Genomic DNA, 15,883 nt, shown 5'->3' with positions numbered 1-15,883 from the left:
AGGAAAAAATTCTGAAGGGGTGGGACTAAGGACAGTGTCACTCAGTGGCTCAGGGAAGGGGGACACAGAGCATCCCCACAATGCCAGCTGACAAAATTTGGAGACAATTCGTCACAAGACACAAAACATCCCAAGAAACAGGGCAGGAGGCAATGGGCAGAAAGAAATGCACAGAAAGTTCCACCTGAATATAAAAAACTTCTTTACTGGAACACATTGCCCAATAAACACAATCCTGTGCCCTGAGCTCTACGATAACTCTGCTTGAGCAGGGAGATTGGACGAGATCAACGACTGTGGTCCCTTCCCACATTATCCATTCTGTGATTCTGTGACAAATCCCAAAGCCCCACTAATTCCTTAAACCTAAAGGTGTAAATTTTGCTATGGAAGGCAAAATCCCCACAACCTTTAAAAGAATATGCATCTATTTATACAAAATGTACACTCCAAGGATGTTCAGTTCACACGTCTGTCATACACAATAGGCCCAACGCTTTCACCTAGGCCTTGGACCATGGGCAGCCTTGTACTCTCCAGAGGTTTTGAAAGGTTTTGAAAGATATTCCGGGGCTTCCATACAACTCCTGTCCGGGACCTGCGGTGCCCAATACACGGGAGGGGAGGCCAGGCCAGGCCGCTCCCTCAGGAGCGAGCCCACCGCACGAGCTCCTCGCACGGCCCCAGGCGGGGCTGAGTCACAGCCTCCCGCTGCCGGGGCCGCGAGCCGCCGCCACGCTCGGCCGTGCCGTGTCGTTCCGTGCCATGCCGTGCCGTTCCGTGCCATGCCGTGCCGTGCCGTTCCGGGCCGCCCGGAGAGAAGGCGGCGCGAGGGCCGGCGGTTCCGGCGGCAGAGGCGGAGGCGGTGACATGGCGGCGGCGGATGTGCGTCCTGCGCCCCGCCCCAGCCCTGCCCCGCCGCCGGCCGCCGGGCCGCGTAGACGGGGCGGCACGGCCGCCTCTCCCCGCGCAGCCGCCGCTCTGCCGGCGGCCGCCATGGAGGATGTGGGCTCGGGCGTGAACGCGGACGCGGAGGTGCGGAAGCTGCAGGAGCTGGTGAAGAAGCTAGAGAAGCAGAATGAACAGCTTCGCAGCCGCCACGGCGCCCTGCCCGCCGCCCCCGCCAGCCCCAAGCGCCTGCCGAGCGCCGGGCCCTCCTCGCCGCCCCCCGCCGTCTCCGCGTCGCCCGACGGCCGCTGTCTCAGCACCAGGGCCACCGCCCGACACTCGCTCCTCGAGGAGCCCGGCGGTGGCGATGGGGATAACGGCGGCAATGGCCTCCTGGACGACGCGGCGGTGCTCAGGCCGGAGGAGCTGGAGCGGCTGGCCGGCTGCGATGAGGACGAGACCGGGTGGTGAGGAGGCGGCCGGGGTGGGGATCGGGCGGGGGCGGGTTGGTGAGCAGGGCTCCGCCGTGCCCGGGTGGGGAAGGGGCTGTTTCCAGGCGTGTGGCTGATGTCGGAGGGGGTCTCGGGGCTTTGTGTGCGGAGGCAGCCTCGCCCTCTGGGCTGGGTGAAGGGCTTAATGAGCTGGACTAGGCGCCTGCCGGGGAAGGGTGTTTGGCTTTCTGCAAGCGGCGGTGAAGCTCCCTGGAGGCCGCGGCTCTGCCCTGCTTGCTGCTCGGCCGCGAGGGGAGCGTTACTTGGGGGCACTCGGACCCCGAGCGGGCTCCGGTGCTGCCGCAGGACGAGCCGGCAGTGTTTTCGGGAGTGCAGGCGGTGGAGAGGCATTGAGAAACTTGTGGGAAATTTCTGCGTATAGAATTGGCCCACAGGTACTGTTAGACTTCAGACATGCATCGGGCACCTTTAATGCCTCGATTTCTTTCAGCTGTAAAGACAGCAAATGTAGCACTTTCTCGTCTCATAAACGTGTTGCCCTTAGGCGTTCTAATTTATTGCTAATGATGTAGGATCACGGTTTCCCTTAGGTGGTTCCTCGGTATAAATGGACTGCTTACCCTGCTGCTCCAGCAGAAACACCTGCAGGTGGCTGTCTGCCTTGTCATTATTAACATTTGATTGAGCTTCCACTGAGAATCAAGGAGACTTGGCTCTCTCCAAACATCACACTGGCTCCAGCTGTCGTTTTGAAGTTTGCTGTGACAGTTGTTGAGGAGCAGCCTCAGAGCTGCAGGAGAAATAGTGGGGAGGAGCACCGTGTCAGCATCATGTCCACAGAGAAATGCAAGGGAAGCTTGTACAGGGACAAAAAGTGTAAACTTTTGTTTAAACAGATATGCAGACTGTCTTGCAACAGAACTGATTGTGGGTCCATCTGCGAAGGTCTCTGGAAGCAAACACGCAGACAGATTTACAAAACAAACAAAAATGTCTTGCAGAGTTAGGAACGCCTTTAAAAATTCTGGAATGACTCCATGCATGAGCAATGTTTTAGTTGCTCAGGGAGGAGACGGCATGTGCGCTTCCTTGGAGAAATCATTTGCCTGACATTCAGCCCGATCCACTGGAGAAGTATGAGAGCATAAGTTTATTCTCATCCAACACTAAATTAACACAAGGTATCATCTCCCAGAAGATGAGTCTGTGCAAGGCAGCTACTCTTATTTCTCGCTGTATGCCTGGTAACCTACAAGGGCCTACAGCCCTTGGTGGAAATAGAATCTGGTAAATTTGCACTGCAGGTTTGGAGTGGCATGGCCAAATTTATTTGTAAATGTCATGAATTGTAGTGACAATAGATCTTACTGTTTTATACATTAATTCTAAATCATGGGTAACATAATGAGTCTCTTAAGAGAAAGTGAATGTCCTGACAGAGTGTGTGGTGACAGTGGTGGCGTTAGTGCTGTGTTTTTGTTGACGCAGTTCTGGGCTCTCACGGGGCAGCCGCATGGTTCGCTGAGCGCTGCCCTTGCTGGTGTCAGGTGTTTGGCCGCCAGTTATTGTGGCACCCTCATGTTTCTGTGCAAGTTGTGCTGCTCAAAAGGCAGCAAAACTTATAGGCAGTCTTTTGCACATCTTGATTCCTTTACTAATATTTTGGCAACTATAATGCTGAAGTGTTTTAGCTACTAATTTTCATTCTCAGGCATGGGACACTGAGTGAGACACAAATGCATGAAACAAAAGATCAATTGTAAAAACTTACAAATTGTCACACGTATCACAAAATATGGATATGTGGTTGTTTAAAAAAAGTGTTTTCCTGCTGTTGTTTAATATGCAATTAATAATAAAGATAGTTTAGCTAGAATGATGATTTTTTTGTTCCAAAGTGCTTAATAAAAATGGAAATCAAGCTCTTGGAATTTCTAAACACCTTCTTATTCGACTGTTGAAACACTAAATAGTCCAACCCCTTTTATTTTCCTATGAAGGTAAGATGCCTTTGTATTTATGCATTTGATTAATGGAGTTTTTGCTCTTAATGAAGTTGGAAATTTTCAGAGGGCTAATGGAGCAATCTAAAAGAAACAAGCCTGTTTCTTTTAGGAGGGGTTGGTGTGAGTAAGTGGATTTCCCTTAAACTGTTTTATAAATATCCTGCTCCTAAGACCTTGGCTATGCAAGGTCATTCATAAAATAATTTAATCAACTGAAAGGGTGAATGTATTCAATGAAATTTAAGTCTCATATGAACTCTTTTAGGTTCAAATGGATTGGATCACTACACTACTACTTAACCCAAAGTCCTGTTTAAAATATGGGATTATACGCTGTCAAAATCAAATACCTCTCTAGCAGCTGAGGACGCCTCTTGTGGAAAGAAATTAAATCATTGTTTGTTCATAAAAAATTGATTCATCTTGCCTGTTTTGCTTGTCTACAGATAGAAGTTAAGATTTGTCTTTACTTTTGATTTCAAAAGGACCTTGCTGTGGGCAGTAATAGGTGTTAAAGGGTGCTGGTTATCACTGTTCTTTTCTGTTTTGTGTAATACAGACATTTTCATACCCCATTATGAAATTGTCTGCAGTTTTGTCATAGAAGAATAAATATTTTTCTTAACTGTTAAAATTGTTTTATATTTAATGCCTACATGAGATAAGTGGCTGTGAATTTAAGACAGAACACTTAATACTGTGATTGAAATTGATACTAGAATGTGACATGTTTCTTTAAATCTACATTGTAGAGTTGATCAACTTATTTTTAGCTTTTAAAATGCATTTAGGTAAGAACAGAACAGAAGTGTCAAGTGAAAAAGTAAGGAGAAGGTGCAACTGTCAAACAAGCAAAGGAACTTTGGCACTGCTGTTTTAATAGCAGCATTAGCTATTAAAACATCCATACAGTATTAGTGAATTTTGGGATTGTTTATATTTTTGCTTGATTGTTTTTCTTCTCTGTGCTTACTTAAATACAGATTCACTTCACGTTTTAAACATTTTTGCATCAGACAATCTTCAAATTATGTGGTAAATTATTAAAAATATTTTAGTGAATTTATAATGAGTTTCTTGTCTATATGCTTCTGAAAGTTGTTTAATGTGCTGAAACTTTCTTCCTGATAAGGTCCTGAATGTTGCAGATTGGCACATCTGTACTTGCACACTGTACTGAGCTCTGCACAGACCCATGGAGAATTTGCTTTAGGCCTGCTGATTATTTCCTCCAGTTATCAGCAACTTTCATAGTCTACTCTATGGGTGTTCCTGTTTAGCTGAACCAGAACCAGATTGCATCAAATTTAATTTTTTTCAAGTTCAGTCTGAACAGGTCTTTTCTTACTCATTAATTGCAAAGACAATAGGGCAGAAGAGGTGACCAGAGTGGAGAAATCTTCAGAGAAGTGGTGTGCACCTCCTTGCCTGACTTGCTGGGTAAGGTTGGGTGTGGATGTGTTATCTGGATAACAGGGTGCAGGGTGGCTTGCCATGCTGCTTTTAAAAAGAGTTTATTGGGTCTTGAGTTTATTGCAGGATAAGTGTGCACACGTGGGCAATTACTCTAGATGAGTTACTGGGCTGGGAACCCACTGTAACTTCCTTTGTGGTAACTTGTTGCACGGTCTCCCAGACTAAGCTCTCTGAGAAGTTTTGTTTTAAATTTGAGCAAAGCATGCTGTACTTTTCTTCAAAATTTACTTGCAGCATGTGCATAAGAGTATAGAGTTTGCTGTGTATCTGTTTTGCACATGTAATTGCTCAGCAAACTTCAGAACAGTTGTTCCTCTTTAAATGACAGTGCTATAAATGCTAGCACCCATGTTTTCATATCAGCATCAGGTCTCCTTGGTAGGGTTAAAATAGCTGACAGTTGATTTACCTCATTTAACAAAAGGCGGTTATTGTGAATTTAAAATTAAATTATTGGTGTTTTTTTACTGACTGAATAGCTAAAAGTAATAGTTTCAGTGTTTGTTAAGAGCTCAGGCTGGCTGTGTATCCTGACTAGTTAAAATGGAAGGCACATACGTTTGCTGTTACACTCACTCTCGTTCAGCAGCTATTTCTAATTTGCACCTGTTGGTAACAGTGCAAGTTTCCGTTCCAGCCATCCATTAGCGTTACTTGGCCAAGAGCCTGTGTGCGATACACGATTGTCGTCTGTAATGATTCTTCTGTCTCATATTGCTGGATGTCCCTTGAGCACCAGCATTGTTTTGGAATCCTGGTTTGCCATAGTGAGCTGGTAAAGTATACTCTGACTGTTTTAGGCTAGAGCTCCGCCTGAATGAAACCCCATTGCTGAAATTGCATTGCAGCATTTCCTGTTTAACTGTTAAATTTTATTGAATTAATGTGGTTTAGGCCCCTTGGAAGCAGGACAGATTGTGATCAATTTCTCTTCCATGGTGTAAGTAAAAGAGAAATTGCTGCTTTTCATTTTGTGACACATAAAAAGTCAATTTGATTTAAAGTTGTTGGGGTTTAACCAAATTCAGATAACATCTTTGCAAACTAGGAAGATAATATGAAAAGAAGCATGGAGGAAAGGCAGGGATTATGGAAGTCGTCAGTGTTATAATGAAAAGCAATTGGTAACATTAAATAATACTCAGTTTGATTATTGTCTTTGAGATATGCATATTTGTGAAACAGATATTTGAGGACTGGAGGAAGAATTCTGAGAAAGAACTATTTCAATTCCTGACCTTTTTTGTGATAATTATAGCTTTTAAACATGCTTGATATTTAGATATAAGGAAATCTTTGATATGGGTTTCCTAATGATATTCCTGAAATTTACTACATAATCATGTCTTGTTTAGGCATGATTCACATTTCTACAACTTGTAGTTGTTGATAGAGCTCTCAGGCGTAGTCATTAAAAGGAATTTTATTTTGGAGCACATTTATTTGGACACAGAACTTCTCAACTTTTCTCTCTTGAATGTAAATATGAACAACGCTATGTTCGAGCACATGTGCACTAACAAATTTCTTATGAAAAGCTTCTCGGATAGTGGACAGTTGTACAATTTGTGTGGTAGTTCTAGAGAAGGTACGTGATGGTGGCTTTGATGGCCCAGTTCCCATTTTACAAGATTCTTTTCCGACACAAACATGTTCTTCTGGATGAGGAAATGAATAATGGCAGTAATTTCCAGCAACTAGCCAGGGCACAGCTAACTAGCTTTAATTGGGCACAGAAAGATAGTTGTCTTCCAAATTTGCAACCTCTTGGATATTCTTAATTCTACTTAAAAATTTCATTATGTAAGTGAGATGTACCACTGTGATATGAAGGTTTAATGAGTCTGTCAAAGGCTTTTTGTAGTATTCATATTCTGCAGTTTATATTCATAGACTGGAGTTTGCTGTAGTTTGTACAATCTCTCAGAACTAGAAGTATTCTGTGAAGTAGAGCTGAAAACCAATAATTGCAGGCTAAACAGTGTGTGTCTTAGTCAGCCACAGCTGTGGCACAGGAATTTTGTGGGGTGGGGAGAAGGAAAGGAGATCTGTGGGCCACGTAAGTGCAGGGATGTCACTTAATTTTTTGATTGATTTGTCTTTCAGCCAGAGATGCTTTTCAGATCTTTACCTGTCCATTCAAAATCTGTCTTAAATTTCAACATGCTTAAGCCACTTCAGATAGGATTTCCTAAAACTTTTTAACTGTCTTAAAATAGCTTAGACTGACACTGTTGTGTTCTAAATTGTCTGTTTCCAAGACTGTCCAGTATTATTGTCTCCTGATTTATATGTTTTCATTAGCTTTTCACTGTGAAGTTTCTTTCTTGTATTTTAGGGGCATTTCTTATTGATTTATCCTTGGATTTCAGTTTTTTCTCCTCATAATGTCTTCAGGTTTTTAATCTTGCTTTTGCATGCATCATGTTTTGTGTGCTCCCATTTAATTTCCCTTATTGTAACTTCCAGTTTTTGCTTAAACCTAACGTAACTAAAATAAATGAGCTCTAACTTCAGATTCCTTCCACTTGCCATCTTCTTTCTAATTCAGATTTGTGACTTCATGTTTTCCCTCACTCTTGTACTGAGCAGTGGAAGGATTTGATACAAAAAGGCACTTCCTTTTTTTTCCAGGCTTCTTGTTTCATGCCTGTAGCAACTAGCCTCTTGTATTTTAATGCACTGGGAGGTGTTCCTCAGGTGAGGTAATCTGTACACAGATATTCCACTCCTGCTGCAGTGGTGTGTCCTCTTTCTTCAAAGCCTTTTCTGACTCATCTGTGTCCCAGTGCAACGTGCTGCATCTTGCTCCATTTGGCTGACATCGTATTTGCTTGTAGTCAGGGCAGTCTTCCTGCAAAAGCTCTGCCCTTTTCTGTGCTGCATCTTCCTGGAACTAATCAGTAGAGCCTCTGGCTGCTTTCAGCCTTAGGTTGGTGCTGCTCTGCTGTGGTTGACTAGTAAGAGCCAAAGGAAGGAAATACTAATGGCTGCAGCAGAGTCATAGTGTCTGGTCTCCTTAGTGTTGTTCCAAAGTAGATCAAAGCTCCTGAGCTCTTCTTAATGTACCATTTTGTTCTGCTTTACCTTATGTCACTGAGTTGTGGAGTCTTTACTCCATTGAGGAGAGATTGGAGTATATATTTCTGGTGTGTTAACATTTGTAGTATGGATGGCAACTGTAAGTTGTCAGCTTCTTCAATAATTTTTAACTTCTTGTTTTGAGAGAGTTGATTTACAGTGGTTAAAGATGTATGAAGTCATTCTGATAATCTGTCTTGAAGTTGCTGTACTGCCAGTCAGTGCTGTTGTGTTGCTGTAGATTGCATTGACAGGTACAAATGGGATCTCTTCTGGAAGGTTCTTCAGCTAAAGAGGACCTATATCATTTGGATCAAACAGTTTGACCAGGAAGACCACTTAGCTGTGTGAAGTTACTTGTTTGAGCTTCATGTATCTGTTCTTTTTCTGATGTTGGGCAAAGAGGAAGAAGTAATAGAGGCATCACTCTGATTCTTAGCCTTGCCCTTGGTCCTTTTGGTTTTTGTAAAATCCAAGTTAGGCAAAGCAAGTAGAGTTAAGTCAGTCTCAAGACTTGAGATTGGCTGTTCTTTGTCAGGTGGAATATTAAGATCACTGTTTATAGTGAGACTTGATAATTGCATGATGTGCAAGAAATTGCCCTGAAAGAGCTGTTTTGTCACTGCATCAGTGTATGTGTGTGTATGTGTTGGAGTTGCATGAAATATGTATGTTGTCAAGTTCTGTCTTTCCTTGAAGTCCAAGTTATGAAACAAAGGTTGATAAAGGAGTTGGAAGAGGTGGAGGGAATATGCAATATATATTTGGTTAGAAAGGGAGGTGGAAAAGAGGGAGGGAGCTGTGTGAGCCTGGATTGCTTCAGTAAATAAACTACTTGTGAAACAAATGGAACAATTGGGAATTCCTGAAAAGAATGTGTTGAAGTTTAAAATATCAGGTATAGTTTTGATTAGACCAGTCCTCAAAGAGGACATACATTTTAATTTCTTACCTTTTATACTGGCTGCTACTGTAAACTGAATGTGCATGGAACTTCTCAAACAAAGCAAGGCATGCCAGCTATCCAGAGCACCAGGAGTGAGTCTGGCCTGTACTGGGCAAAGCTGGCCTTGTTGCCTTTGACACTTCTGTGTATTGTATAAACATACCTTAGGACAGAAAGGAGTACAGGTAAGTACTAAAAAGACAGTAAATTCTAAATGCTGGAGAGATAGTCAATGTTAAACATTACTTTTAATGGTATGGAGATGTCCTAAAAATTACAGAAAGTGGTGTAATTGTTTACACAACTGTGAAAATTGAGTGACTCTTGTGCTTTTCAAGGATCTTCAGGGCTATAAATACATGAAGAGCTTTTAGCTTTTCTTTTGGGTTGAGTGCCCAATTGCAGGCATTTCTACAAAAGCAGTTACGACAGACAGCATGATATTGGCCACAGCATAAACCCCTTGAACTACAGTAAGTGACAGTGACTATTTAGATTGTAGCAAACAGCTTCATTTTTATTTTAAAATCTGGCAGCTGAAATATTTTCTTGCCTGGATCTGCAAGCATAGCTTGCTAATTTCTGTGTTAGAGGGAAGAGTGTTTTGGAGCTCGCTTTTAATAAAGATCAGTATTTTGGGTGAGAGGTGGTTTTAGAAACATAAGCTTTTGTAAGAAGTGAGCTTAATGGTAGTAATTACAGAAAATCTCTAAAAGCTATTATAACGCAAACAGTTCAAGTTCTAGAATTACAGAGGAGAGATGAGATAATCTTGTAGAGAGAAAGTTGTAGGAAATAACTTGTGTTGCTAATGTCATTGGCATAAAGAGAACAACTTTTGCTGTGTATTTTGTACAGAAGCATGTCTGATTAGACTGTCAGATGTTCCTAAGTGACGCTGTGTGGCATGCAATCATATTCACTTGGAATATGAAGTCTGTCATTACCCTAGAAGAAACACTTGTTTTGCTGATTCTACACATGCATAATCTCTAGTTAAGAGTTGTCCTGCAATTCACTTTTGTCTTTTGATGAACCACATTTCCAAGTTTGGTTCTAATTCCAAGTAAGGCTTAAAGTTCCCTGTTGTGAGTGTGTGATTGGTTATGACTTTTCCTTTGATCTGTCTGTTGAGGGAGAAGTTTTCAGCTAAATTTCTAGAGGTTTTAAACTGGACTACTACTTTCTTTAGTCATGGAATGTTGATGTTAAAATAAATGAGTGGAGATGCAGACAGACGAAGGTTTCAGTGTATCTGGCAAAACAATATGATCTCGTTGTTTCTCTCCACTCTCCTCTGTGCATTATCTCTTTTTCCTTGTTCCTAATGCTTGACTGTGTACCTCCTTAGGACAGAGATAGTTTCTTTGTTCTGTGTTCAAAGAGAGTGAAAAGATCAGGTGCTAGGATAGAAATAATAAACAAAAATAAATTGTTTATTGTTCAAGGCTACTGAAACAGTAGTTGTGTTTTGTGTACTTTAGCACTGCTCCTTGGCTATTAAGATGCTTATTGCTTCCTTTGCTTAGGAAAACAAGAGTTCTCTATTGCATAGTGTTTTATTTCTTTCAGTTGAGTCTGAAAAGATTAATCCTGATTTGTATGTTTATGTATATTATGGACAGTGAAATTGTCCATGATGTGTCTGAAGTCCTTGGTAGGCATATGTTATTGCTGTTATACTCCAAAATAGTTAATTGTAGGGTCAAAGCTGTGCTTTATCTTTTGGGATTGTACTATCGTGTAGGTGGAGTATAAAAACAGAAATAGCATACTCCGTGGTATTCTGTTGCATGTCTGATCTCACGCTCATTTTGTCTGTCCTCATAGTTTATTTTTTTTTCTCTCTTTTCCAGGTTATATACATCTCCAAAGAAGAAAAAAAATCCACTGCAAAAAAGTGTCAGTCCATTAGTTTGGTGCAGACAGGTACTGGATTACCCAAGTCCTGATGTTGAATGTGCTAAGAAGTCACTGATCCACAAGCTGGAGCAAACAATGTCAGGTGAGTTTCTGCACACTGAAACCCCTGGGTTGTATGTATTTATTCTGAAACAGCATCAAAATTAGCTAATGGTTGTGAGATAAAACATTTATCAATTACTTGTGTCTAAAGCTTTCATTATGGTTTATAAAGTCATTAATTCTACTCATTTTACCCATATGAATGAAATGAAAGAAGGCATTAGATCATGAGTCATGATTTCAGAGTTTTGTAATACTTGCATAGTTTGGTCTGATGTTTTCAGGAAAAGCCAATGGTTTTAACTCAAAAAGTTTTCTCATCTTTTTTTTTTTTTTTTTAATAGAGGCCTATATTAAAATATCATAATTGTTAGTGTTTGTCAGTATTTTAGCATGAAACTTGATTTTCTGCTAGATTATCTGTTTTACTTCACCTAAAGAAATGGAGGCTTATGTTGTTAAATACTTTTGGGAGATGATAATGATTTCTTCTCCTCACATCCCCAGTAACTTGAGATCTAGTTACAGTCAGATTTTAAAAAAATCCAGAGTTTGATTCTTCCTTCATACTAATTAGTTGCTTATATTCAAAACTGGAGAGTGTTTGACCCTGTGAGAATGCAAGTCTGCATTCTCCATCCTTCTATTACCAGACTTTTTTAATGTCAAACCAGCAGCAAAATCCTGAAGGTCTGATTAGAATTCTCTGTCCATCTGGTTTCTTGCTTTGTTTTGTTTCTTTGTTGGAACCTATTTTTTTTTTAATTATGCTGAGAAAACTTACTTTCTGTTATCAATAGCTATTCTCCTCCTGTTGCCTCTTTTTGTAGTCTGCTACTGCTACATGTTAAACTGTTATCTTCAGGAATTAGCAGATAGTTGGACTTGAGCTAAGAGTGTATGAACACACAGTTCCAGGAGTGGTTCCAGCAGCCACCTCCTTTCCATGGTTATATGTAAACTTTGTGTTGAATTTATTTGGCTGTGACTTCTTTCCTGTCCTTGTATTGTTTTTTGGAGCAATTCAGTCTTTATTCTGGTTTCTACTAAAACTGTTCTTAATAAAATTTCAATCCATTCTTTATTCTTAGGAAAATCATGGGCATAGTGGTGGAAGTGCCTTCAGTACGAGTCACCCTAAATATTTCCCTATTTCTTGTGCTTTTTTATGCTGCCTGGACAATTGTCTATTAAAAATTTACCTCAACAGTTAACATGATACATGACTTAGATACAGGCAAAGACTGAGATTGTGAACAACAAAAAGCACTCACATCACAGGGATTTATGAAGGATGATACAGGTGTGGGAATCTGAATACTACTGAGTGTTTATGAATGGATAGCAGTTGATTGACATAATTCTGTTTGTGGTTTAACTTCTTTCAGAATTGAGTAGAAGTCTTCCGGAAATACCACTAATTCTGCTGCCCACAGGGTATCTTTAAAAATTCATAGCTGAAGCACAATGGCAGGAAACTTGTCTGTGAAATGGATACATTTCAAAGTTTTAACATTCCAATGATGTGGGTTTTTTTGTTTTCCCCTAGATCTGTGAATCTGCTTCTGGCAGTGATACTTGTAAGAATAACACAATTTGTAGTATTAATTGGTGGAAATACTAATGGAGCACATGCTGCTTGGAACAGATTGCATGTAAAAATGAGTTTTCAACAAAACAGAAAATTATCTTTCAGAGCAACCAGCCTCCTTTAAGAATAAGGGTATCAGGGAGCTCCACTGGGGAAGACAAGTGGTGTTTCTTGTAACTTTGTGTGTATTTCCTATTCTAAACTTCAGGAGTGTCATGTAACTTGCATTTTACATAGTACTTGTACCTCATGGACCCATCACTTAACCTGTTACTACCTACTGGTTCAGTTCATATTCTGGTTCCAATCTCCGTGGATAAGGCTGTTCGATGTCTGTAACTTTCTTCCCTGAATCCTTGCTGATGCTTCTTTTGCATTGACTCTCTGATGCTTCTTTTGCATTTACTCTTTTTACATTGTTAGGTCTTTCTAATCTTAATATCTTTTTCCTCTTTTTCAGTCTCAAATGCTCTTTTGTATATCTTATTGTCTTCTTCCATTGTATTTTTCATTGCATGACAATCAAGGAGAGAAGAATAGCATGGAGCTGAGAGCTGTTAGCAGTAACTGCTAGCAGTTACTGATGCACAGTGCCTTGTCAGCAGAGCAAGTCATGCTCAGTGTTGGAAGTGTGTTCAGACTAGAGGGAAATTCATTGCCATTTCAGCAGAAACATAACTAAAAGGAATTAGATGCTGCATACTGTTTCTGTATTTTATAAAAGAAAATTTATGTTATAATAAACTTGCTGATTATCAGCCCTCCCTTCTGATGTTTTAAAAGCTAATGTGTAATCTTTTGTAAGCTAGTGTTTAATATTAGGATCATTTTAATTCTAAAATTATTATCTGTCTTAGTAGTTTTGTCTGACACTCCTAATAAATACCATATCTCTATTTGTAAAAATAGCAATGTCACAAAAATCCCTGCTGGAAAACCTTTAGAAATTCTGGTCCAGAAAATGGATTTGAATCCAGATTTTTTTTTTCTTGGAAAATCTGCTGTGCTGATGAAGGTTCACATTAGCTACCATCAAAACTACTGTGTGTATCAAGTCTCACCACATACAGGAGCAAACTTTTTACATGTAGTACAATCCTGCTAAATTTCATCCAAAAAAACCCCAACTGTGTATGATCAAATACTTTGTATCATTATGGATGTATACAAAGAGCCTGTTTTGAAGACTATACAGTAGTAGAACTGTTTTCTAATGTGTGGTTAATATTTTAAAATACTTGTCTGTGTAATAAATACAAAAGAAAGAACTGTTGTGCAGACTTAGATCTTAGGGATTTTTAATGACTTTTTCAGCAAGAGATGAAAAGTAGATTTTTTTTTTTGGTGTGAGAACAAAGATTCAATTGGAATAGATGCTTTGGGGTTCCCTTGTGAATGCTAGAAGTTGATATCAAAGGCCTCATCATAATCATCCAGATCAGAGTGAGTTGTAATTACTGGCTTTGTTTACTGAGCTTTGTAATCAAATGGAGGTTTTCCCTTCTGACACTCAAAATAAACTGAAAATATCTCATGAATACTTGCTAGAATTTAGTGAAGTCACAGCTTGCTGAAATTAACACATATTGTTTAAGACTTGCAGTGAAAGCTGAAATATAAACCTTTCATCCTTCATCTATAACTGTCTTTTCATTCTAACTAAAACACTGGTAATACTAACTGGTTTAGAAAGGATCTTTACATGAGATGTGATTTTAGGAATTTGCTGCAAAGTCAGCTTTAATTTCTGCTGCTTTTGCCTCTGTATTCTGCCATTGGCTAGGATGTTATGTTTTTTTGGGGGCACTCTTCAAAACTGATTAAGTGATGCAATACAGTTAAAATCAGTTTAAATAATATATTTTTAAACTTAAATCTGCTTTAGTAGGTCAGATAATAGTGCAGCCCCACCAATGTTTGCACTGGACAACTGAGGATGTAGTGACCAAGATGAAAGGGGAGAAGCTGAAGCTTTGCTGGGCTTGGCTGCTGAAAGCAGCATTTCATGCAACTGTAATCTATTTTGGCTTCTAATGTCAAATTAACAATGATTTTTAGTGAGGAAATTTGGGTTCCTTTCCTTTTTTTTTTCTGTCCACTGCTATCAGTAGCCTAATTCTTACTGCACTTATTGAAGCCCCTTTTCACTAAGAGAAATGTCACACAATATTTTTTAATTGCTTACTTTCAGCAGCTGGGTGAGCTGCAACTAAATCTAATCTGGATTTACATAACATCAAGTTGGCTTTTCTAGCTTTTTCTTCTTAACATTTTGCAATTTAATTTGTCCTTATATACATTTCTGCATTAATATACTTCCAGCAGTGAAGGAACTGATTTGTAGCAAAAGTGTCTAAATATCTTTTGGATCCCACTACCTCTGTAGGTGAAACTCCATTTTCTGTTACATTTAAAATGTAAACTTTTGAACAAAATAATCAAGTGACTAAACAAATAATATAGCTGACAACCAGTGGACTTTCAGTATCATACTGTTCACCACTGTTAATGTTCACCAGTGTTTAAAATGAATCTGAAAATTCTTCAACATTGAAACATTTACAACAAATGGCAGAGGAAAGTACCAAATTTACATCTTATATTGCATATGAGGTTGAAGCCTATGGTCAAAAAATCCCAAGTTATTAGAACAGAAGGTTAACAGTAGGAAATAGTCAATTTGCTTTAGTCTGGTATGTTCTGGTACCCACAAATCTATACAGAAGCATTTGCCTTACTTAGTGGCTTTTGATTTTAGCATATGCTTAAGGAAATTTTGTAGATAATACTGCTTAGTTGTGTGGTGCCAGTCTTGGAGTTACTGTTGAAGTATTGTGTGATTCAGAGAGGTCTGAGAGTTCTGGGAACGCAACTTCCTGGTGTGCTCTGGTTTGTATGTAGTTGTGTATGGGGTGTGTGTTAGTGTAACTGAGCTACTACTGCCTTCCTGCTTCCCAGCACCTACACTGGACATCTCAAAGACATCAGCTGTAGTGATCTTAGATCTGACTTCTGAAAAGAAAACACTTGTCACTATCTTGTCTTGCCCTCTTCTGCCACTCCTTTCACTTTATGGTTATACCTAGGGGTGAAGAAAGCAGTGGAAAAATTTTCTGGTGACTGAAGTTTTCTACTTGAATTGCATAGTAATTAAATCACAGTGAAGGCACAGTATAGTATTGTATTTGTTTTTCATTGATTCACTGAGTATAATTAATCACTTTTCCCCTCCTTCCTGCAGCTCTCAAGAGACAGAGTTTGTACAGCAGCCCTTTCAGTGCGGTCAGTTACGCGAGCTCCTACAGTCCAAATACCGGCAGCCCCTACAGCAGTGGCTTCAACTCTCCCTCCTCAACACCAGTGAAATCTGCTTTAGTGAAACAGCTCATACCTCCTGGTACCTCAGGTAAGGCACTGTGTGTCTGGTCTTTTCCTTTCTTCCTCCTCTTCCTTCACAAATATGCTCAGACAACATTTG

General features: G+C 40.1%; 1 protein-coding gene across 7 annotated transcripts in view; it reads left to right on the top strand.

Moving 5' to 3' along the window:
- Positions 1-996: 996 nt before the first annotated feature.
- The window catches only part of SLAIN2 (SLAIN motif family member 2), a 34,107-nt gene continuing 19,220 nt past the window's right edge, over positions 997-15,883 (top strand). For all 7 annotated transcript variants that reach the window (XM_058024080.1, XM_058024079.1, XM_058024083.1 and 4 more), the window contains exons 1-3: positions 997-1,355; positions 10,706-10,854; positions 15,647-15,811. In XM_058024080.1, coding sequence (XP_057880063.1) covers positions 997-1,355; positions 10,706-10,854; positions 15,647-15,811 — 673 coding nt within the window. The remainder of the gene's footprint in view (positions 1,356-10,705; positions 10,855-15,646; positions 15,812-15,883) is intronic.

Source organism: Melospiza georgiana, chromosome 5 (assembly GCF_028018845.1).
Source record: "Melospiza georgiana isolate bMelGeo1 chromosome 5, bMelGeo1.pri, whole genome shotgun sequence".
NCBI lineage: Eukaryota > Metazoa > Chordata > Aves > Passeriformes > Passerellidae > Melospiza > Melospiza georgiana.
Note: the sequence above shows the minus strand (reverse complement) of the source record. Positions and strands in the feature narration are given on the sequence as shown.